The sequence below is a fragment of the Archocentrus centrarchus genome, unplaced genomic scaffold, assembly GCF_007364275.1.
Source record: "Archocentrus centrarchus isolate MPI-CPG fArcCen1 unplaced genomic scaffold, fArcCen1 scaffold_43_ctg1, whole genome shotgun sequence".
NCBI lineage: Eukaryota > Metazoa > Chordata > Actinopteri > Cichliformes > Cichlidae > Archocentrus > Archocentrus centrarchus.
In genome coordinates, this window is record NW_022060269.1 from 237,500 (window position 1) to 261,737 (window position 24,238).

The window sequence follows — 24,238 nt, forward strand, 5'->3', positions numbered from 1 at the left end:
CCTGTTGTGTGGTAGAGATCATTCAAGAAGTTTGTTCTTCAGTTTCAGTGATTTAATTTTCTTTGTATTTTCTTAGTCTGCCACTTAGCTCTCATTAGCTGGTACGTGTGCGTCGCTCCTGTAAAGTTAATGGATACAGCTTAATAAATATGGTCACTTCTCAGTCTAAAAAGCAACATGGGAGCAACCAAAATGCTAACATTCAGGGTTCAAAACGCAGTTTCCAGGAACTAATAGGTGATGTCGCCTTTGTGACATCCATTGTTTATATACAGTTTATGGTCTCTCTCCACTTTATTAAGTCTATGGGAATTAAAGCATTAGATTACAGTACACCACCACATATTTAATTAATCCAAAAAATGTCATTGTTTGAAGAAAATCTATCTGCAGTCCCAGTGAGGCACAAAAACACAGCAGCATGTGTTTTCCTGTATCTGTGAATACATACTGTAACATGTGGGACTGATGATTGTCCCTGACATGCCGATTTGGGTTAGATTATCTGATTGGTTGCAGTGTTCCCATGAAGACAGAAACTGCCAATATCAACACGGAGGCCGATGTTACTCAAATTTCCCGCGTTGTTTCGTTTCCTTGTGGGTTGTGATAAGGAATACTATGGACAGTCTGTGTGTAGAAGTCTTTCAAGGTAGTAAAATCCTGTGTATTCAGTGGTTGAGGCCTGTTTCTGCCCGCTTCTCCCAAGCACGCTGCACACCAGCAGCACTGCTGAGAGAAAATGGCTTGAAATGAATGTCTTTATGTAGCAAGTATGATACCGCCCACAGCTGCGAGGTGATACTTTAAGGCCACTGTCCTCTTCTTTTCACTTCCTCGTAGTATTTTACTAGTCTTCAATCAACATTTTTTAAATAATGGCTCGCCTTATGTGTTTTCTGATTTTCTTGGATGTAATCTGATACTTTCATTCCCATGGCCTAAATCAACCAATCAGACTTTATCTGTATAGTATGGAAGCTCATAACTCCAAATTTCGAGAAAAAAATTCGAAATTTCGACTTATTAACTCAAAATTTCGAGTCTTTTGTTCAGTGCTTACTGTAGTGACCAGAGTCAAAATTTAAAAAATAAATATTAGGGAAATGACGCTGCCATCCGAATCTTTGAGTGCCCTTATAGTGTCTTTCTGGTCTGGAATTATTGTAATGAATTTACCATAAATTATAACGTGTTTGCTTGCATTGCGTATTCCACTGAAGCCTGAATATCATTATGCAAATATCGCAGTGAGCGATCCAAACTCTGATGTTTTGCTAAGAAGCTGAGGTCGGTCAGCAGTGATGAGTCGAAATCTTGACTTATGGGAATCTTGACTAAATGGGTGGCCGCCCCGCTGACAGCAGCCCAGTGTGTGACTGACACACGGACGGTGGAAATCAGCAGCTATTTATACTCACGGCGAGGCTGTTTGCACTCGGCCGCTGTAGTTTCCGTGTGGGGTACTCTAAGTCCTATAAGTCTGATGTGGGCTACTGCCTCTGTAATATGCACGTGTGTGTGTGTGTGTGTGTGTGTGTGTGTGTGTGTGTGTGTGTGTGTGTGTGTGTGTGTGTGTGTGTGTGTGTGTGTGTGTGTGTGTGTGTGTGTGCTGGTCAAAGTGCTGGCTTTTGACGCGAGTTCTGCAGCATGCATTTAGTGGTCAGACTCACACCAGCGTGTTGCCGTATGTCTCTGCGCGAAGAGCCTGTTGACTCATAAAACACACTCACAAATGAGTAGGCGATGATTTAATTGGCAGATTACTATGGGTCCTTCATCAGCATCCTAAATGCCTACCATTAAAAGTAATTATTGAAATTATGTAACATTTCTGCAGCTTCTAGTTTATACCATAAATGAATCTAATGTTCCCATTCTCGCTTATATTTCTATTTCAGTTAAAGACTGAAGGCTGCTGGCTTCCTTTGCCTCCTTACCTGATGAAGTGCAGATGATATATGTTTGCAAAATCACAGCTATATCCAAAACGACATGCATTCTTCGTTTAATTCCTGCTCATTTTCTGCAGCTACTGCGGAGTCGCACTTGTAGACAACAACGCGGCCAAACTTTAAGCATTTTCCCCCTCCTCCTCCTCTTCTTGGGTTCTCGTTATCCCCGTCTCGTTCCTCCCGTGGAGCGCTGTGATGGTTTCAAGCCTCGCAGGAGAGATCCGTTCTCACAGCTTCGTCCTCCTTCGCTTTCCGGTCTGGTGTTCAGGCATCATTTCTCTTTTTCTTTTTTTCTTTTTTTTACTAGCGTTCGTCACACATTCACCTCTCAGTCAGTGTGCTCTCTCTTTATAAATTACAGCCGTGAAATCCGTTCATGATGCGCGCTCTTCTTCTCTTTGGGGCGGGTGGGTGTCTGCGGCGCACCGCTCGCCTGCAGCAGATCGCGAAACTTCACTGACGACGCAAAACGCACCGAGAGCGCACAATCTGGCAGCGAGAGCCGACAGCAGATGACAGGGTTGTGTCTGAATATAAATATATGCTTTGAAAAGGGTACAAAAAAAGCAAGGTACAACATATGTTATTAGTAAAGCGTGCAAAGTGCGTTAGAGCAGCATGAAGTCTACATGGAAGGATGAAGAAAACTTTAACAGGAACCGAAACTTTCACTCACAGATAAATCATTTTATTCCAAACTCCAGATTTTTTTAAGTTAAATTCCTGATCGACATTCAGCCCAAACAGCTGCTGAAAGCCAGTTTGTCACCCGCAGATACAATGACACTGTTACAAAGCTGCTGGCTGCAGCGCGCTGTCTGCAGATGGCCTTGGTTGTACTGACCTACATTAACACACTCTGACTCTGTCAGTGGAGGTTGTGCGCCCTCTGGCGTTAGCTTTAGGTTACTATCACTAACCCCTGTTTCCTGTCAGATCCGCTCCAAACAGCAACATGGCGACGGTGGAAAAGCTCAGCCTGAGGCTTCATGATGGACCTTCGTCCCTCAGGGTGGGGTCAGGGTGGCTGCATCAGTGTGTTTTTAGTGCATGGCTGTGGTGACACTGTGTGACTGCATTTTGTTAAACACAAGTCCAAAAAGTAGTCATGGTCAAAAGTTTTGGCAGCAGCACCAACCTGCTGAAACTGCATTTATAAAAGTCTGAAATGCTTATGACGGTTCTGCACTATATCATAAACATAAGTTTTAAAACGTACATGAAACAAAATAATTGTAATTATTGCTGAATACAGGCTGGTGCTCGCAGGTTGGCATCAGGTCTGTTGTTTCAGAATAAAATTACATAATTAAAATAATTTAATATGCTAAAAATACTTATGTTTTATGTTTTCTTTTTAACAAATTGAAGCATCTCACATTATTAAAAGATGTGAAATTTCTTAGATTAAAAATGTCTTTCATGATTGTTCGAGGCCGAGATATTCAGGGATAACTGTTTTCCAGTGGCAGGAGAAACCAGAGCTCCATGCGAGCACAGGGACAACATCCAGAACTCCGCCAGAAGGCCCTCGCTTGGGTTTGAGCACAGGACCCTGTCGCTGTTACACAACAGTGAGAAACCTTGAACTAAAAAAGGGGGGAAAAAATAGTACTTCACTGTATCCCTAGATGATGCCATTGTTTGCATTTATTTTTATGCACTGAATTGTGTTGCCATGTAAAACTGATATTTATAGACTCACCTACTAATTTGTTAAGTGCACCTTGCTGGTATAAAGTTGGACCTCCTCTGCCTTCAAATCTGCTTCAGTTCTTTGTGGCATGGATTCAACACAATGCTGGAAACACTTTAATGGCTGATTAGATATTTGCAGAGCAGTTGTTGAACAGGTGCTTTTCTGTTGTGTGCATTCAAAATGTTTTTTACAGTAAACCACACATACATTCATCCAGCTGTTCTTCCTTTAGGTGCTTCTTCTAACATGCAGGGACGGTACAGGGTTCAGTATGTTGCCCGAGAGCACTCTGATATGCGCTGGGGATCCAACCACCAACCTTCTGAGTGACCTGCTCCATCTTCAGAGCTGCAGCCGTCTGAGCTGAGCTGAGCTGATCATTTAGGACTTCAGTCCTACTTCAATTCTACTAAAACACGGGATAGACTGAAAACTGCAGAACTGCATTACTTAGAATTTATATTCAATTTACATTAAAGTGTCATGAAATCATAAAATTTCTAAATAACTGATGCATGTCATCAATATCAGTGATCACACAGGGGCATGAATAAATGAAAATATTACCTTTTGTTAGCATATGTTATTAAAAATGCTGTAATATCTTGCTCCAATAAATGTTAACAAGAGTGGTTTGAGAAGTTTATTTGCACATTAACAAAGAATAAGAATAAGAATAATAAAGCAGTGCGATCACCAACACAACATTTCACTCCCATTCTTTATCTAGCAGAGCGATTAGCAGCTATGAGCTGAAACAAAGGTTCACATTTTTATTTTAAGCTTATGCTGTTATGATGTTGTTGCCTGATTTATGAACATTTTACTGAACAGCCAGTTAGTTTACTGACTGACTGCACCTGTGCTGCTTTATTAGCACTGTTCATTTCACAGGTTGTAGTTGTGGATGTGATTCATACTTGTGTAACACAAGCTGTTGTACATGTTACGTGTGTGCTGTCGACTCTGCTGTGTAGCGTGCACACCGGTCAGAAATAAGACACGTGACAATCATTACAGTACATGATTATTTACTCGTGGTTTTGCTGCAGCCTCAGTATCTCACAGTGAGCTCACAGCAAAACTGAAGACATTGTTTTCTAATCGCTGACATCAGCTGACACAGAATCATAGAGCAAAGATTTTAGCACACCGCCAGCACGAGAAAGCGAGCTGTGGTTCAGCAGACTGCCGATAAAGGAGAGTGAAACAGAGGACATCATTTGCCATCCACATCTTACTTTTAGCCTTTGTTCCTCATCAGCCTTTTCTGCAGAGACGTACAGTGAGCTCATAGGTGACATGCTGAAAAAAGATGTGAGACTAATGACCTACATTGACAGGGATGCGAGATTCTATCTATTTCTTTTATATTTCTCTCTGCCTCACTCGACACCCCCTCACACTCAGAGCCATTCCTGCCGCTTGTTCTGTCGGCGGAGAGCAGCCTTGTTTATCTCCCTCAGCAGAGTTTCCTTGTTGTTCTTCACATTTGCTTTTGCCGTCTCCAACACAAACTCAATTTTCTCCTGGCTGAAGGGGCGCTGGAAGGTGGAGAACTCCTCCATCTTTGCTTTGAACTCTTCTGCACCTGTAAAAAAACAGTGAAGAGCTTCAATCACCTGGTTTACTCACAATGAGCTTCACTTTGCAGCGATGTGGAGGTTCCTCTTTTTTTTGACCTTGAAAATTAACTATTGTACAATTTATTTCAGACACTGATACAATTTTTGTTATTTTATCTGTTTACCAGTACATGTTCTATTCAATTATATTATTGTTCAATTATAGAGTACTGTGCAAAAGTCTTGAGTCCCCTTCATTTCTTGTTGTTTACTAGAAAAATGGGAAACAAGTGAAGCATCTGCAAATATGCATGGAAATACAAAGTACACAAGAAAAAAACTGAGTTTGTGTAACTCTAACGAGCTTGAAACTCAATATTTAGTATGACCACCTTTGTTCTTCCACACAGCCTGAACTCTCTGAGGCTTCTTTCTTGGAATTTCTTTAAGTAGTCTTCAGCAATACTTCTGTTTGGGATCACTGTTGTGCTGAAAAATGAATCTGTTGCCAATCAGATGTTTTCCAGATGGTATTGCATGCTAGATCAAAAGCTGATAGTTCTTCATATCAGGAAATCTCCTCCAACAGTCATTTGAACTAAAGATTTCTTATTTGGATTCGTCTCTCCATCAGACCTGTTGCCGATGGTTTTCAGTCCAGTTCTTGTGTAATGCGGCACACCTCAGCTTTTCCTCCCTGTTTCCCTACATTGAGAATGGCCTCTGGACAGCCAGCCTTCCACTGAGACCATTTCTGATGAGGCTTCAGTTCTCTGATCTCCTCTGATCCTGTCTTCACTGGATTTTTTCCTGCTTCTTAAGGACGTGACTTTCAGATAATGTTCCTCTGCAGCAGATAGTTTTTAGGCCTCTACTTGTCCAGTTTCCTCAGATTTTTAAGGACACACTCCACACCATACCAATATATGTCAGGTTTTCTAATATGGGAATCACCTTATTGATGCTAGTGTTATCTCTGGCAGCTAAGGAACAAGGTAACAAACAGGCTGCTGGTAACAAAGTGCCTAAAGATACAATATAGAACTGGTTCTTTGCTAAGTTGTCTGTTATGTGTAGACACAGAACTGGCTCATCACTGAATGATTGATAAGTCAGTATTAAGTGGCTTAACAATCACAACAAACATTCATTTGAAAATGGACTGAAAATGAGTGAAAAGCAGCAAATGTCCAAAGAAAACTGAAAGATCTTCAGAAAGCTGGAGAACTATTCCTCAAGACCACTTTAAAAAATTACAAATATGGCTCCTTGGAAGCACATACATAAGAAATTATGTGTTTTAATTCAAGGTCTCGATTTTAGATTTTATGCAGCAGTTAAAAATCTTGATGTTGATCTTCGAGGAGGAGGTCGCGCCACTCAGCAGCCGTCCAGAAATGCTTGTAGAAACTATTTTGGTCACATGCTCTGCAGCGTTATCGAAATCAGAGGAGGGAAGTAACAAAGTACAAATACCTTGAGTAGAATTTTCAGGTATCTGTCCAAGGTTTCTAAAAGATTTTTACTTTTCCTCCCAATATTTTTTAAATATCTCTACTTTCTACTCCTTACATTTTCAACACAAGCTTTCACACCTTCAATCCAATTTGAACCTAAATGGCAGGAATAATATCATAAAAAAAAGATCTTCTTTGTGGTGTTTATCTGACACGAGAGGCAAAAACACATAATTTATGCCTCATTTATAGCCTGTACACAGGGGTTAAAGCTGGCAGAACAGCTTTTGGGTGCAGATGTCCATAAGTTGTGGCTGAGGTACTGTACTTCAGTGTTTAGGCAGCTCTATAGAAGAGGGGCGAGCTCAAAGGAAATAATGTTTCACAGCTAAACAAATGACTGTAAGCACACAAACTGTTTCTGTGCAGTTTGTCGCACATGGGGTCTGCTAGCTAAAGAACGTGAGATAACTTCAGTCAGATGGAGAAAAATGGAAGAAAGGCTAGAAGAAGAAGAAGAAACAGCCTTTATTGTCCCACAGAGGGGAAATTTGGGTGTAACAGCAGCCGCAGTTATTATAAATATAAATATAATAATTTACACTATTAGAAAAGAATATATATAAAATCAACAAACAAGATTAACCTTAATACTACTAATAATAACAATACTACTAATAATAATAACACTATATACAATGTACATGATGAGCCTGTGTGTTGAACCTTAACAGGCCGGACTATTTACAGTATATTATATATATATCCTGGACCGAGGAAGAGGAGGGATTATTTTTAAAGGTGAGGACTGCTGAGTGACATTAGATAAAGTGAAAATTTAAAGCTTACATATAACGTCTTCATTCATCTTAGAGTTTTTCAACCATATACAGGCTCCACATGCTGTGCTGCTGATGTTATTTCATATTGTGAAACAGAAGTATACTAACTTTGTGTTATTCAAAAGCTGCATGAAAGGCAGTTTAGCGCGTTCATATTTCTTTTCTCTGTTTTGTTGCATATTTGTCGCATCTGCATGTTTTACATCATCAAACAAATGTTAGACAAAGATAACCCAATCAAATACAAACTGCAGTTTTAAATCATGATTTCATTTATCTAAGAAGTTATCCAAATGTACCTGACTCTATGTGAAATAATAATTGCCTCCTCTTGTTAAACTGTGATTAACTACATTTTTTGGAGAGTTGAGTCCAGTTTCAGTAGCAACACACAGGCCTGATCACTGGGAGAGGAGCGCCCCAAGAACCCATCAACAACTCATCCATGAGCTCACAAAAGAACCCAGAACATCATCTAAAGACCTGCAGGCCTCACTTTCCTCAGTTAAGGTCAGAGTTCATGATTCAACAATAAGAATGAGACTGGGCAAAATGGCATCCATGGAGAGCTCCAAGGAGAAAAACCACTGCTGACCAAAAAGAACTCAAAGGCTCAACTCACATTTGCCAAAAATCATCTGGATGATCCCCGAGACTGCTGGGAAAATATTCTGTGGACTGACGAGACAATAGCTGAACTTTTTGGAAGGTTTGAGTCCCGTTACATCTGCATAAACTAACACAGCATTTCACAGAAGAACATCACACCAGCAGTCAAACATGGAGGTGGTAGTGTGATGGTGTGGGGCTGCCCGGACGACTAGGCATAAATGATGGAACCGTGAATTCTGCTCTCTACCAGAAAATCCTGAAGGAGAATTTCTGGCCATCAGTTTGTGCTCTGGAGCTTAAGCACACTTTGGTTATGCAGCAGGACAATGATCTGAAACACACCAGTAAGTCCACCTCTGAGTGGCTCAAAAATAACCCCCAAATTTTGGAGTGACCGAGTCGAAGTCTGGACTTAAATTTGATTGAGGTGCTTTGACCTTAAACAGGCCGTTGTTTGAAAAATGTGGCTGAATGAAAACAGTTCTGCAAAGAAAAGCAGACCAAAGTTCCTCCACAGCGATGTGAAAGATTCATTAGCAGGTACCTCAAATGCGTGATTGCAGTTCTTGCTGCCAACAGTGGCACAGCCATTTATCAGCTTTAGGAGACAATTACTTTTTCCCTTAGGGCAGGCAGGTTTAGATAACTTTTGTCTCTAATAAACAAAATCATCATTAAGAAAATGCATTTTGTATTTACTCGGGTTATCTCTGTCTAATATTAAAATTAGTTTGATGAGCTAAAACAAGTAAGTGCTTATGTTGCTTCTGTTCTACATAACAAATGTTCAAGCTGAGTCCATTCATTAGAACTTGAAATTAAGTTGAAATAAAGCTTGTATTCACTTGTATGAATATTATTTTATTTTTGTATTAATACGACAAGCGGTTCAGTTTCCTTTGCACACAAATATGTGGTAAAAATGACCTTCAAGGAGTTACGTTTTAGTTTGAGTACATTTCTGAGCCTGTACTTTTTCTCTTTTACTTGAGTAAAGATGTTTAATCAGTTCTTCAACTTTAAAACAGTTGAAAAATGTCTGTATACACTTTAATTGCAATAATCTCCAGCATATAAAAGCTCTATGTACAGAATCATCACTCAAATCTGATACAAATTGCTAAAACAATTGTTAAATTTGCTCCAAAAAAGGTTTTTAGAAGTTTGTTTCTTTGTTCGTTTGTTTGTATTTCTATGAATTTTTACTTCTAGGACCATTTTTCCTGTTCAGGAATTCTCTCTGAGAGCGCCATCTGTGTTTGGACACACCCTAACGCCCTTTATTTCTTGTCTGCAGTGCAGTTACAACGAAAACACAACTGTGCATGTGGAAACAGACCTTTGCAGTTCTGTCTGTTGAAGAGTGGCATGTAGATGATGGTGGGCTCCTTCTCGTTCCCCTCGAACACGTAGCAGTCCTTCGGCCAGTCTCTGTCCTCCAGGATTGTGTCGTTTATCTCAGGGAAAGGCTTCTTCACCTCAGCTGCATAGTCTCGCGCAAGAGTCAGAGTCTGATGACAAAGCAGTGGTTGAACACGGTTGCAGATGAAGCACTACATAAGTACTGTGTGGGCAGCAAATCACACCTGAGGGATTGTAGCTGCTTTGATTTTTATCCCTCACCTTGAAACTTTCTAATAAGACTCACTTGAAACGGGGCTTTGAAGTTTTAATTAGTGGCTTAATGGTTAACAAATTCTTTAAAGATCGTCAATAAGCTATTTCTGAGAACAAAAACAATTCATTAGGATTTATCAAGAACTATAATTGCCTACGAGGTCTCCCTCAGGTATTTCCGTTACCCCCACAGTCTGAAGACATGTATGTTAGATTAATTAGTGAATCTAAATTCATTTGGCTGTAACAGTTGTCCACCTCTTTGCTCGTTGATCTTTTGCAGCTGAGCATAGCTTCTCTCTCTGAGAGTATCAGTGGTTCTTCTGTCTTTCCATTCAAGCTCCATTATGGTACAAATTGGGATTACATGAAAATATGGCCAAGCCCTAGTTTAACTTCAGTTGCCACTTTTCAATACGTAAACATTTGGGAAATAAAGTGTTAGCAGGAAACATGGATTAACAATACAGTAATTAAAAGAAGGTAGTTTAGGAAAATAAACTGTCAGTGGTTTTGGTTTAGATGCACTGCAGTTGGTAGCTGAAGGTAATTTGGTGAACAGCTTGGTTTAACCAGCAGGTAACCAGCAACACAAAAGCAGCATGTGAACAGCAACAACAGATATTCATCATAATGTACTGTATCCCAGCTGAAACAATAGATTTCATCAGCTGGGTTGATATCAGCACAATAGATATATCATAAGGTGATTTTCTGATACCATCTGCATGTTTTAAGTCACAGATGTATTTTGTTGAATTTTACATCCACTATTTAGTTGCATGCTCATCCACAGAAATGTCACCACCCTCCAAACACCAGGATCACTGTGATTGGTGCTTGTTAAGGCCCCACAGTGCCATGAAAAAGTACTGGCCCTGATTTAATGGATTTTTGCATGTCACACTTAATGGTTTCATTTTTGTCTAATACCAGACTAAGATAACCCAATTAAATGCAGTTTTTTAATGATGATTTAATTTATTAAGGGATAAAAGTGTGAAATAGGCCCTCTTGTTAAATCATGAATTAGCTGTGACTAACCACATTTTTTGGAAAGCTGAGTTCAGTTTCTCCATTCACACCCAGGCCTGTTTGGGATACATAGTTAATTTCTCCTAGCTACTCTGCATTAGTTTGAGCTGATTAGTATAAAAACTTAGTATCATCTTTAAACAAAAATAAATAAAAGTATATCCTCATATTGCGACATCAGCTTGATTTTACAAGGCAAAAAACGCTTTATTGAGCAGAATGATGTATATGGTGCAGAAAAACCTCCACATGAGGACACAGTGTCTCAGGAGAATATGTGTATTTGCATTCTGCTACTACAATCATTGATTAGTTTCAGTCTATTATCAGGCAGACTGAAACACACACACACGATCACACACACATCTTACAGTACCTCAAACATGTTTCCAGCACTGTACTCTGGGGCTATGATGAGGTCGATGTCTCTCTTGTCTCCTAGAAATGAAGGGTATGGTACGTTGATCAACAGTCCAGCATCCATCAGCTGGAGTCTTTCTTCAGAGTAGAGGCAATCTGGAACAGAGGAATCTGTCCGGGGCCATAGATAGATAGATAGATAGATAGATCACTTCCATGTTTGCGATATAAATATGAAGCTAATGCTAGCAGCAGTTAGCTCTGTCATAACAGAAATAGCTAGCCAGCTCTATCATCCATCAGCACCACTAAAGCTTGTTTTAAAAACTGAAAGATCAAGATTTCCCATGCATAAATAATCTTTCAGGAGCTGCAGTTGAATATCTGTCCTCCAGATAAAGTAATACAGTGTGTCTGTGTACTATCAAGGGGCAGCAAGGCTGTCCTTGAGGCCTTCTGGAGAGGCAAAACAAATAGTGGCAAATAGAAGAATGGTTGTCATGTTCTGAAAGGCACCACTGAGCTTGTCATTTTTCAGGACCAGAAAGACCTCACTAAATACAGGGGTCAACGTCAACACTTTCAATCCAGTGTTAGAAGCATTCATGGTACCTGTAATTTACAGAACATTCTATCAAATTTATAAATCTACAGCTTGAGTGTAACCACACGTTCTTTCAGGGTGTTATGTTCCCAAAGAGTGAGTGTCTAATACTGTGCAAATACCAATCTGTCCTCCTTAATATAAAAGAAAAATAGAAAATAAAGTGGAGAAAACATGTTATATATGGAGCCTGTCTTCCTTAAAAAGAATTACCTCAGAGGTCGTTTGAGTAGGCACGTTTTTATGGCCAATACCTCCGTCTTAAAATTAAGCGACCTGTAGCGGTCATACATGAAAGGGCGTGTGAATAATGAGTTTGTTTTTCTCTGGCAAATTCTGAAGAATTATGTAAATATGGATTTTCTCAGATTTCTGAAACATCTATGGAGAGTAAAGGCATTAGATGACTTATAAAGCACTTTTCTACTTTGAGCACTCAAAGCACTTTATACAACATGGCTCATTCACACCCAACAATACTTTGGAATGCAGACTGGAGCAGCCAGGGATCAACCCACCAACCTCCCAATTAGCAGATGACCTGCTCTACCTCCTGAGCTACAGCCACATTACATGCTGACATGACACAGAAAACATTATTTTGCATGTGAATGTTTTGTCACAATGTCAAGTTGCGTTGTCTCCTGCCAGCTGTAGGAGCGTTCATTTTGGAACCACTCATATGGGTCGTATAAGAACAAACAACTGAACTGATACTGTCTTGTATTCATGCCCTGTAACAGATCCATGTTTGGATTTGTATAATTGGTTAAGCTAATATTACCTATCACACACAACTCGGTTTTCTCAAATATTGTAATCAACCTTATGGATAATTATTACTGATGGATCTTAAGAAGATTATTATTGTTATTATCCATTTTCCTCTGCAGAGAAAAATGCCTGGCAGAAGCCCCAGTCCATGAGATCTTCAACTCCCACCTCCAGCAGAACTTCAACAGTATTCCGAGGGAGGCTGAGGACATTGAGTCCAAATGGACCATGTTCTGCACCTCCATTGCTGAGGCTGCTGCTCAGAGCTGTGGCTGCAAGGTGGTTGGTGCCTGTCGTGGTGGTAACCCCCTAACCAGAAGGTGGTCACCGGAGGTGAAGGGAGCCATCAAGCTGAAGGAGTCTTATCGGGCTTGGTTAGACTGTGGGACTCCGGAGGCAGCTGATGGGTACCGGCAGGCCAAGCAGAACGCGACTTGGGCAGTGGCTGAAGCAAAAACTTGGGTGTGGGAGGAGTTTGGTGAGGCTATGGAAAAAGACTTTTGGAGGGCATCGAAGTGATTCTGGCAAACCGTCAGGCGACTCAGGAGGGGAAAGCAGTGCTCTACTCACACGGTTTACAGTGCTGAGTTCAACTGAGGCTCTAGTCAGGCGGTGGAACGAAAACTTTGAGGACCTCCTTAATCCCACTGACATGTCTTCTGTAGTGGAATCAGTCTGGGGATGAGGGGGATGACTCGCCCATCACTGGGGGTGAGGTCACTGAAGTGGGTAGCCCATTAACGCCGGGCGATCGCTGCTGAAGCGCCCGTTACTTGCCCTCAATAGCGGTGAACAGCTGATCGAGACGTGGCGTATCAGCGCAGAGTCGGCTGATCAAAGGAATGTTGATCAGCTGGGTTATTACCGTAACTCCGCAACCGTTTGTCCTATCGAAAAAATGCAAAGGCTTCCTGAAAGCCCAGAAATTGCACGTCACAGCTACAGTATAAAGGGGTATTATGGTATTTGTTGCCGGAAGTCAACAAACGGCGGCACTTTTGAAGTATATTGTGTCACGGCTGATACATTCGGAGTCAAAGGTTAAACAACTCCTTGGTGGCAGGGCCCCTGGGGTGGATGAGATTTGCCCTGAGTTCCTGAAGGCTCTGGATGTTGTAGGGCTGTCTTGGTTGACACGCATCTGCAACATCGCGTGGAGATCTGGGGCGGTGCCATTGGATTGGCAGACTAGGGTGGTGGTCCCCATTTTTAAGAAGGGAGACCTCAGTGTGTGCTCCAGCTTTTGGGGGATCACACTCCTCAGCCTCCCCGGTAAGGTCTATGCCAGGGTGCTGGAAAGGAGGGGCCGTCTGTTAGTCAAACCTCAGATCCAGGAGGAACAATGCGGTTTTCGTCGTGGTCGTGGAACGCTAGACAGGCTCTTTATCCTCTCGAGGATATTCGAGTGTGCGTCGGAGTTTGCCCAACCAGTCTATATGTGTTTTGTGGACCTGGAGAAAGCATTCGACCGGGTCCCTAGGGGTATCCTGTCGGAGGTGCTGTGGGAGTATGGGGTGTCTGGCCTGTTGTTGCGGGCCATTCAGTCCTTGTACAACCACAGTGAGAGCTTGGTCCGTATAGCCGGCAATAAGTCGGATTCGTTTCCTGTGGGTGTTAGTCTTCACCAGGGCTGCCCTTTGTCACCGATTCTGTTCATAATTTATATGGACAGAATTTCTAGGCGTAGCCAGGTGGCAGAAGGCTTCTGCCTTGGTGGCCTCAGAATCACGTCTCTGCTCTTTGAGGATGATGCGGTCCTGTGGGTGTCATCAGGGGGTGGCCTCCAGCTCGCAGTGGAACGGTTCGCAGCTGAGTGTGAAGCAGCTGGCATGAGAATCAGCACCTCTAAGTCTGAGGCCATGGTCCTCAGCCGGAAAAGGGTGGAGTGCCATCTCCGGCTCAGGGATGAGTTCCTGCCCCAGGTGGAGGAGTTCAAGTATCTCAGGGTCTTGTTCATGAGTGACGGGAGAAGCGAGCGGGAGATCAACAGATGGATCAGGGCTGCTTCTGCAGTGATGTGGACGTTGCACCGGTCTGTTGTGGTGAAGAGGGAGCTGAGTGTAAACGTGAAGCTGTCCATTTACCAGTCAATCTACATTCCTACCCTCACCTATGGTCATGTGGCGGCGCCAGTGTGGCAGCAGCTGTGGACACCCATCTCCCCTATGTTAGTCTTGTCTGTTCTTCTCTGGATGGTTGTTCCGAACGCAATTTCGTTATATTATGACGGGATGTCATAATGACCTGGTCACAATGGGTCACAATACAAATTTCCCTTTCATATTTGTCCATGCAACGTCCATATACCTTTTTTGCTTATGGCAAAGTGTGCCAGCAGCTGGTCGGCACAGGAACCTGCACATTGTGTGTTTAGATTCAATGTATCAGCTTTGTTTCTGTCAAAATTCAACTTCACTCCCAGAGGAGATGAATCCTAATTTTAATCTTGTCATGCATGTGCAGTAGAAACATTCTCACCAGTAGTAATTTTTCTGATTTGCCATGATTTTATGTGTCAATAACTCATGCAGTGGGAATGGGTCATAATTGTTGCTTGAGTGGTCTGACTCACTTTGGTATTGGTAAAGGAAGTTTCCAGTTGTTCCCCACTTCCATTTCACCATCAGCGGAATTACTTGCCTCATAAGGAAAGAAACTGGGAAAAATACATTAAAATGAATACAATAAAAAATGTGTGTTGCTCAATAATGCTGCCAAGCCCACATGTTTATCAGCCATACTGCAATCACCATGTGTTTTGAAAGCTCCATCCTCCAAACTTTGGCTCCAGGTATCAACTGCTGCCAGCATCTCCTGACTCCACTGGTTTAAAAGAATTTTTCTTTCCTCCGTTCTGGCTGACTCCAACAACTCAGAGTTGCTCTGATTTACCCTGTCTGGAAAAGACAGGAATCTGATGGGCACTGTGGCATTTTCAGTGTGACACTTGCTGCATCATTACTGCATTACAAAGAAATGCCATACATTTTTCAACTTTCAGCTTTCCCATTTCCAACTTTTGATTGGTCTGTAAGTATCAGTAGGTACTTCTTGCATCTACACAAACAACAGGTTTTAATGCATTTTCAGAAACATCTACCTTCTAGTATTTCCTTCAGCTCATCCAGGTAGGTCAAAGCAACGGTATCTTTAACAGTCGGTCTGGTCAGAGTTATCAGTTTATCAAGGATATTCCATAGTCTCAGGTACTCCTTAGCAGCACCGTCCACATACCCAGGCACTGAAACACAGACAAACAGAGCATGTCCAAGGAACACATCCAGAATGCACCCAGCAGGTATAAATTTCAAACTGTGGTTACCATTCAGCCTGAAAGGGATGAAGTCTTTCATAGCCTCCTCATCAGCTAACGCGCAGCCTAAAATACCTGCACAATGACACACACTGAATGAATACAGGCCCAATAATCCTGCAAATTCATGTTTTTGATCATTTAGAAAAAAATACTTTTCAGTTATACTTAGATGTGTTTAAACAGTATTATGACTTCACAGTATTGGCTTATCTGGGAATGCTGTTAGTTGGTTTTAAAATTACTTGTGAGCTTGAAGACAATCCGTCCACTTTGCTGTATCTGCCTCTACTTTTCTATCTTTATCCAAGGGCATTCCACAGTTGCCACCATATTCCCATTTTCTTGCAGTTATCTATTGCTCATCTTTCATTAGCACAAATCCTTGAATTCCTGCAACCTGTCTGCGTGCTGTTTCCTTTAAGCTGGTGTTAAAGGGCATTCTTACATGGCACAAAGCTAACATCAAATCCCCCGTCATCAAAGACAGAGAGCCACACATTTTTAGACATTACTATAGATCAGAATTTGTATTTTATATCACACACTGAAAATCTACTTTATAAATTGGGGGGGTTGGAATAAAACCTACTTCTCCCTGTAGATGAGGAAACACCTATACTGACTTCAGGAAAGCTTTTAAAAATGCTGAAATTATCGGGAGAATTGAGGAAACACTAGTCTAGGTGATTGTGGGGTTTTCTGGACTCTTTCTACTTATGTGCATGGGTAAGCACTTCAAAAGAGGTGATGTCATGTATTTTTTGCTAGTGGGTTATCAAAGATGATGAATGAAAACTGCTTGTGGCTTTGCACCTTCCTGTTTTTATGTAACCTGGAGCTCAGGTGCAGCTGGGCTCCAGGCACAAGTATGCAGGTCAGCATACAGATCATGCATCAGTGCAGGAGCATAGGGATCCCCAGATGGTGCAGGGAGATTGTTGCAACAGTGTTGATGTCACAGTTTGATGTTTTTCACGGTAGTGATGAAACTTATGCAAGCGTGGGGGGGAACATGCAGGCTGCACACAGAAATAACAGGTAACAGTGCGAAGCACTGAGACACCCTGCTGCCTTTTTCTAAACCATTGCTGCTTTAAATAAAATAAAATCAGCGACAAATTCTAGTAATTTTTTTTCATAGCTTTGGTTGCTACGCATCAGACTGCTGAGCCGGTAAACACTCACCCTGTAACTTGACCATGTCCATTTCTTGTTTTTTCTCCAGCAGTTCTCCATTCTGGAATTTGCTGCCCAGGAGAGATGTTTCGATAAAGAGACCCAAATCTGTGAATCCGGCCTCGTGGGGGCTTACCTCAAACCATTTATCTAAAAGAGGAGAGAGTCCATTACACACCACTTAATAACTCACTTAATGGATACTGTGATATGTGTGTACCTTTTATAGGCCCTTGTAAGTGGCAGTTCTTTTCAATGGCATTGTAGACGGGGTAGGGGTTAGTGGCATTCCTGCTGGCCTCATCTGAAAGATGCCGTAGGTCCATCTGATGGAGCACAAGAGGTTTCTCTGAAAGCCCAACCCTCTATAGCACAGTGTGCTAAATTTCAAATGAGATTTGAGGTAATGTTACATCTGTGTGCTTGCCCTGGTACCTGTTTCATAATCCCAGCAGAAGTTAAAACACCCCAGATATCACTGAGAGAGAAGTGCTCCTCTTTTGCTCTCTCACCCAACCAAACCAGAGCTTGCTCCAGGTCAACGCTTGAAGGATCTAACAGCCTGGACATGGCTGCATCCATGTTGGTGCTAAACTCTGGGTCACTGTACAAGGAGGCCATGGACCTACCAGATAAAGGAAGACAAGCAGGTACACACAAGATGGGAGACTTCAATGGGGAAAAGCAACCATTAGGTGCAAACAAGGCTTACAGCTTGTGGGAATCCCTCTTTTTTTTCTTTTTTCTTTCTATGACCGACATGGATACGTTGACCTCCTGGGGAGTGATTTTTCACTTGACTGTGAATGAATTTTAAAATGAATTTTGAATTTTGAATGAATTACAGTTACCAAAGCTTTGAGCCCCTGAACAAAGGGCAATGAAAATGTTTGTTGAATCCCTGAAATTAAAGCTGAAGGTTTACAGTACATTTGCACCATGTCTGTTTTATTTTAAATCAACCGTAGCAGCATATAGAGCCAAATTTTTAAAAACTGTCACATTCCAAAATTTTCCAGACCTAACCTAATGTGCTCTATATAACACATAATGGGAACCAGAGGGACATGCTCCCCTGCTCTGTATTTCCTTAATACAGTGATTTTTGTTGTGATTTGATGACATATAAATAAATCTGAATTGTACTGAGCATCTTTTGGCTCCTTCTGAAAGAAACAAAATGAACCAATGAAATGAACCAATGAAAGTAATTAGTGCAAGAAGTACATTCAGTGCTGTGGTGGTAAATGTTCCCAACATAATGTGAATGAGATAATAAGCTTTTGGCTTGAGATAATAGGATTTAAAAGATCATAGAAAATACATACTGTACATCAGTGCAAATGCAAGTATTTGCACTGGTGTGTAGCATGCTCTCAGGGACAGTTCTTCCTGGTCATTGCCATAACATGATATGTTCTGGCCTGTTGTGCTGTCATTCACACATAAACTTATATTTAATGTGTGTGATTCCTCATACCATGTAGACCCTGAAACTCCTCCCAGGTAGAGCACAGTGTCCAGCAGACCTTCCTTCTCCATTTGATAGAGGGAACCCACCAGACCCACAGCCGCTCTCTGACCCCCGCCTGATGCCAACAAAGCGATGTGGGGAACTGAGTCCTGGGTTAAAAAGCAGAGCTTCCATTTTAATCCAGGCGACCGAGGAATATAAACTCATATCAGTGCTTAACTTTAAAACAGGAGGGAAGAAAGGAGTCATTTTAATTAGACTGGGTCATGCTGTCATCATCATAGACATCATAGAGAATAAAAGCTTCAGTAAAATTTTAATCTACTGATGGAATATAGTAACCTCACTTTTTATTTAAAAAAGAGAATGTTGTTATTTCTGCCTTACTGGGAAATTAAAATCCTTAATGAGAATATGTTGAGATTCAGACAAAATGTTGACAGAATTTAATGATTGAAACTCAGCCTGTGATCAAGTTTCACCATGAAGCGTTCAGAGCACAGAGCGCCTGCAGCTGCATTAAAAACTCACTTTGAAACCCATTTAATTCAGTTTTCAAGTCTTCACTCAAATATTCACATCATCGCCAACATCCAGCTGTGACAGACATTTTTCCATCAGTGTGACCGATTACAGCACGACACGGGATTGATCATTGATCAGTGTGTTCTGTGTCCAAAACTCATTTTTATTTAAACACTGATTCCTGCAGTGATGTTCAGTAAATGCAGTGCAAAGACTCAGACAGTCTGACAGCATTAGTGAGTTAGAAAGATATAGACTGCACACACTGCACTGCCAAAAGTATTCATTCATCTGCCTTCACACACACATGAACCTGAGTAACATCCATCTCTAATCCAGAGGCTTTAATATGATGTGGGCCCACCCTTTGCAGCTATAACAGCTTCAGCTCTTCTGGGAAGTCTTTCCACAGGTTTAAGAGTGTTTATGGGAATTTCTGACCATTCTTCCAGAAGCACATCTGTGAGGTCAGACACTGATGTTGGAGAGAAGGCCTGGCTCACAGTCTCTGCTCTAATCCATCCCAAAGGTGTTCTATCAGGCTGAGGTCAGGCCAGTTTTTGTAATGAAAACAACAGGTGATATGTGGCAGTGGCACAGTGGGTAGCCGGAGGGTTGCTGGTTCGAGCCCCTGTTCCTGCGCTGCGTTGTGTCCTTGGGCAAGACAGTTAAACCACACCGCCTAACAGTAGCGGCGGTCTCTGGCTGCATGACTGCAGATGCTCGTCTCTGGATGAGTGACCTGGAACGATCATTTCGTTGTGTGCACAATGACAATGAGTTGAATGTAGCATCTAACAGGCTGTTAATCAGTGGTGTTCCAGCAGGGGAACCAAAGCAAGCAGTACTTGTCCAGTGAAACCCAAAAATAGATGTCAATTCTCTCTCCTTGCCTACTTGCATCATCCTTTAAATCACTGCCATCTTATGCTCACAGTTAGTTTGACTGTGATGTGGTCTTCACTCTGATTCCCAGAATCTGTAGCAAATCGTAATTTCATGGCTGTGTCCATGTCCCATTAACAATGGGTTGAGCTTGGTAAGCAAAGAGGTCAGCAGCTTGGTTAGGTTGTTGGCACATGCTGATTTTTGTTGGAAAACTGATGGGAGACCAACATGCTACCTCTGGCTCCGCTTTCACTGCTCTGATGTGTGCAAACAAAGCTAGCATTAGCAGGTAAACAAGCTACTCTGATTTATCATCTAAATAGATAAACTTTCTCTTATAATCACCTTGCCAATGTGGATGATGTAGAGGATTTAGTGTATTGTGTGAAAAAACTTTCAATAAGTCATTTAGCACGTTAGCATGGGAAGCCTTGATGATGGAGAGGCGGTGTACAGTCCTGCCTGTTTAATAAAGCAGGTGAGTTAAACAGGTGCATGCTGCTCCAGCAATTTCAGCATCCATGAGAAGTGACTTGGTTGACTGAATGTACCAAGCTTAATTTGCTGTTTTATTAAAATGCCACCTTCATTTTTCATCATCACATGCCTCTACAACATCTTCATCCAGTGTATCTGCCTCAGCTTTATCATACACCTCCAGTAGCACACACATTTACTGTGAAAAATATCATTTATGAAGTAAGATGAGCTAGAGACTCACGTATCCCTGAGTCAAAGGGAAGGACAGAGAGGAAAAGAATCAGCAAAGACAGACAGATGTGCAGGCAGTTTCTTTCTTACAGCAGTACAGTTGATTTCCAGAGTGCTGAGTGACTGCAGAACGATTTGTTTCCTCTTGTGAACATACTCCTCTTCACCAGCACACAGAGAGTGGGACTGACGGATGGGTCTCTGCAAAGAATCAAGGACAGAGGAGTGCTGATTTCACCATAGAAATCAAGCTGACTCAGACACTGAAATGTGGCACACTGCAGCAATGGTAATATGATATAACACCTTATAAAGCAGGCATATCCACTTTTTCCTCACATTTCCCAGTTAATATTTTTGTGATTGTTTATATAAATGCTAATGTCCTTTAGTAATAATGTAATAAATATGTACATATTTAGATTCAGAATTGTATTAATCCCCTCATGGGTATTGTTTTGACACAAATGCATAAGACTGAGGAAGTCTATTTGTAAATAAATAACCACAAAGAAGCAGAGGAGCATTCAGTCATGGATATTATGTGGCTGAACAGGCTCCTCTGGTTAAAGCTCTGCAGAGGGTGTGGATGCTGGTCAGTCTCTGCTCTCATCTTTGTTCTGCAGACCAACACAAACTCAAAGGCTTCCTCTCTGAGAGCAGTCATCTTCCAAACCTAATGTCCAATACACGTACAGAGGCATGCACACGGATACAGACACAAATCACTCATTCAGTATGTGGAGAACTCTCCTTGTGAAGGGCATAGGACACAGCAAGTGGTGGAAGGAGTACTCAAATATCTGATTTAAGTGGGTACTCTTCTATTCAGTTTTATTTATATAGCACCAATTCACAGCAACAGTTATGTCAAGGCAGCTTATATTGTAAGATAAAGAGACACTCTGAGGGGTGAAGGGAGAGAGAAGAGACCTTCAGCTCCATGTCTTCAGTTAATGTGACTGAGAGTGAAAATTATACTTTTAAATGGGGATTACTGTATCTGCAAAACTGTTTAAACATAATCAAAGAGGAGAAAATGTCAAATAAAATCTTTAAATAAGTTCACTTTAAAAGGTTTACAGCACTAATTTAATTACTTGAGTTTAGGGTTTAGTCATTATTTGAAACTTTGGCCATACTTATATAAGCATCCAAGAAAGGGAAACAAAGAAAAGGCAAAATTTCTATAATCTGTGTGAATCTGTACAGTAATTATAGAAAGCTGTAATTAAGTGCAATGTGCAATATTTGGCTTGGAAACACAGTTAGGTTGAAGTATGAAGTAGCATGAATTTTATAATAAATACAAAATATCTCTAAACTTCACTTAAGTACATTTAGTTAAGTGTGACTACACCATAAACCATGTAACATATATTGAGTTCAGATCTCACCTCAGAAGCAGCTGCATTACCCTCCATGTTGTCTGCTGCCTGCGACCGAATGCCAGAAATCAAAAGCCAAAGAGAGATCACTGCCTGTGTGAAACCTGTTTGTCCTCTTTGCATGCTGAGGCACAAAAACAATCTTCAGCTGTAATGAAAGGTCAAAGGTAAATGAAACTTGCAGGGAAGGTTCTTGTTTCTGCCTCTTTCTCTGTAGCTGCATTTGTCTGTGCAAAAGAGCCAGAGGAAGTTAAATGTGGCCAGCACACAGAAGAATGTTAATTCCCACCATGTGTTGCATTTACAGAAGTCTTACACAATATGGTAACAGTCAGATGTCAACTTCAAAGCAATGAGAATGCAGGTCCAAGCTTGCAGAAACACCTCAGGGACAAAACTAGACTTGTTCTTTTACTGGGCTGAACAATAACACAATAAACTTAAAGGTACAAGTTTTACAACATAAAGTCCTTTACATTTTCTAAATCTTTGATTGTATTGCAGCTCTTCCCGTCCCTGCAGCCTTTTCTGCTGCTCGCTGGAGCACAGCTACTACTGTCACACTGCACAATCTTTGAGTTTTTGTGTGTTTTGCATGTTTATTTTGTTGCTTGTTAGTTTTTCTTTGGGGTTGTTTGTTTTGTTTTTTGCATGATTTTGGTTTTAGCCAATTTTACTTTTTGGTTTTAATGAGTTCAGATTGTGTTTGAGACCTTTTAGATGTATTTAGGTTTACTCTGCCAGAGCACACCATGCTGGACAAAATTACTGAATAATTGACCTGAATGAGCAATGCGACATAAGCCTCCACTGCCGGCGGCAGTTCACTGAGGGCCAATCAGTGGTTGCACAGGTACGCGCAGGACAGTTGATTAAGCCCTGGAGAGACTATAAGTGGCACAAGGGAGAGGAGCACCAGGGGATGCCAGAGGGAGACGCCTGATGAGGAGCTGTGCTGCTGCGACCTGCTCGACACCTGACCAAACATAATCCCTCAACACTAGTTCCTGTACTGGACTGGAGCCTCGCCCAGGTCTGTAACCAGTCCTGTTTCCTTGCAGCTATACTAGTGCTGGCATGGCAGGAGCTCCAGAGGGGCGCTCAAGATTCCTAGCTGATAACTAGAACTAGAACTATTCATTCACCCAGTCACACACACACTCATACAAGTGCTTTTAACCTAACATTCACACACTCAGATGCATTTGGGTCAACTTGGGGTTCAGTATCAAATCTAAGAATGCTTCAGCATGCAGATTAGAGGAACTGGGAATCAAACCACTGACCTGATTAGAAGACTCATGCTACTTCCTGAGTCACAGCTCAGGAGGCGGAGCCCCGCTTAAGTTTTTAACAAACCACATGGACAAAGAAAAGCCTGCTGGATGAAAGCTGACACACAGACTGAGGTGTTCAGCCCCGGATACTGAATCTGTGCATGAAGGAATAAAGATGTCGCCAAGTGCTCACAGGGGGTCCTTTTGATTGTTGGGTCTTCTCTGTAATAATTGGAGGGTTTTTATTTTTCAATCTAAAGCGCCTTGAGGCAACTGTTTGTTGTGATTTTGCACTATATAAATAAAATTTAATTGAACTGAACTGAATCCAACCCCATTAAAACTATACCAGCTGTAAAGCACGGTGGTGGCAGCATCGTGTTTGCAACCTGTTTTGCTCCTAGGCACATGGAACAGGGTAGATGGAAGCAGATGGAGACAGACTGCGTAAGAACTCTTCAGACCATCAGCTGAAACATGAACACATTTTGGTGTTTTGACGTTGTAATGACCCAAAAAGAAACACGGGATGGGTTGTGAAAAAAAGACTTCAAATACTTAACTTAATTTTTTAGTGTTCCAGATGTATGCTATACGATCCCTCTGCCCCAGAAGAACAGTTAGAAGACAAGCCTAATATTGCCAAAAGATATTATCATCATATTGATATGATGCGTGGACTTTGTGAAAATGGTGTAATTTATAGAAGCTCTGATCAGTTCTGAGCTTTGTGTCTGACTCTGTGAAATGAAGGAGAGGTTTGGTTTATGTGTGAGAAGAAAGCAGTGATGGAGTCACGCCCACAGTCTGAGAATGATCAAGTATCAAGACCCCTTCTGTCGTGGTCCTGGGCCATCTTTAGTTCTTTTAGGTTCTGTTTTCATTGAGTTTCTTTTATGTTTCCAGTTTGCATTTGGTTTTGATTCTTTGTTATAGTTTGTTGTCCTGTTATTAGTTATGTTA

General features: G+C 41.5%; 2 protein-coding genes across 2 annotated transcripts in view; both read right to left on the reverse strand.

Annotated features, from left to right (window-relative positions):
- Window positions 1–2,362, reverse strand: part of LOC115777133 (carbonic anhydrase-related protein 10-like) — a 148,796-nt gene extending 146,434 nt beyond the window's left edge. The window contains exon 1 of the mRNA XM_030724964.1: window positions 1,941–2,362. Coding sequence (XP_030580824.1) covers window positions 1,941–2,001 — 61 coding nt within the window. The 5' untranslated portion in view covers window positions 2,002–2,362. The remainder of the gene's footprint in view (window positions 1–1,940) is intronic.
- A 1,927-nt stretch (window positions 2,363–4,289) lies between these two features.
- Window positions 4,290–22,264, reverse strand: LOC115777117 (cytosolic phospholipase A2 gamma-like). The gene is made up of 13 exons (XM_030724952.1): window positions 22,008–22,264; window positions 20,701–20,811; window positions 18,493–18,635; window positions 17,448–17,637; window positions 17,233–17,338; window positions 17,022–17,162; window positions 15,843–15,908; window positions 15,621–15,761; window positions 15,271–15,417; window positions 15,093–15,176; window positions 11,159–11,313; window positions 9,470–9,641; window positions 4,290–5,245 (listed from the first exon to the last, which is right to left on the reverse strand). The coding sequence occupies exons 1-13, from the start codon at window positions 22,119–22,121 to the stop codon at window positions 5,061–5,063; spliced, it is 1,755 nt and encodes a 584-aa protein (XP_030580812.1). The 5' UTR covers window positions 22,122–22,264; the 3' UTR covers window positions 4,290–5,060.
- Between the last annotated feature and the right edge of the window lie 1,974 nt (window positions 22,265–24,238).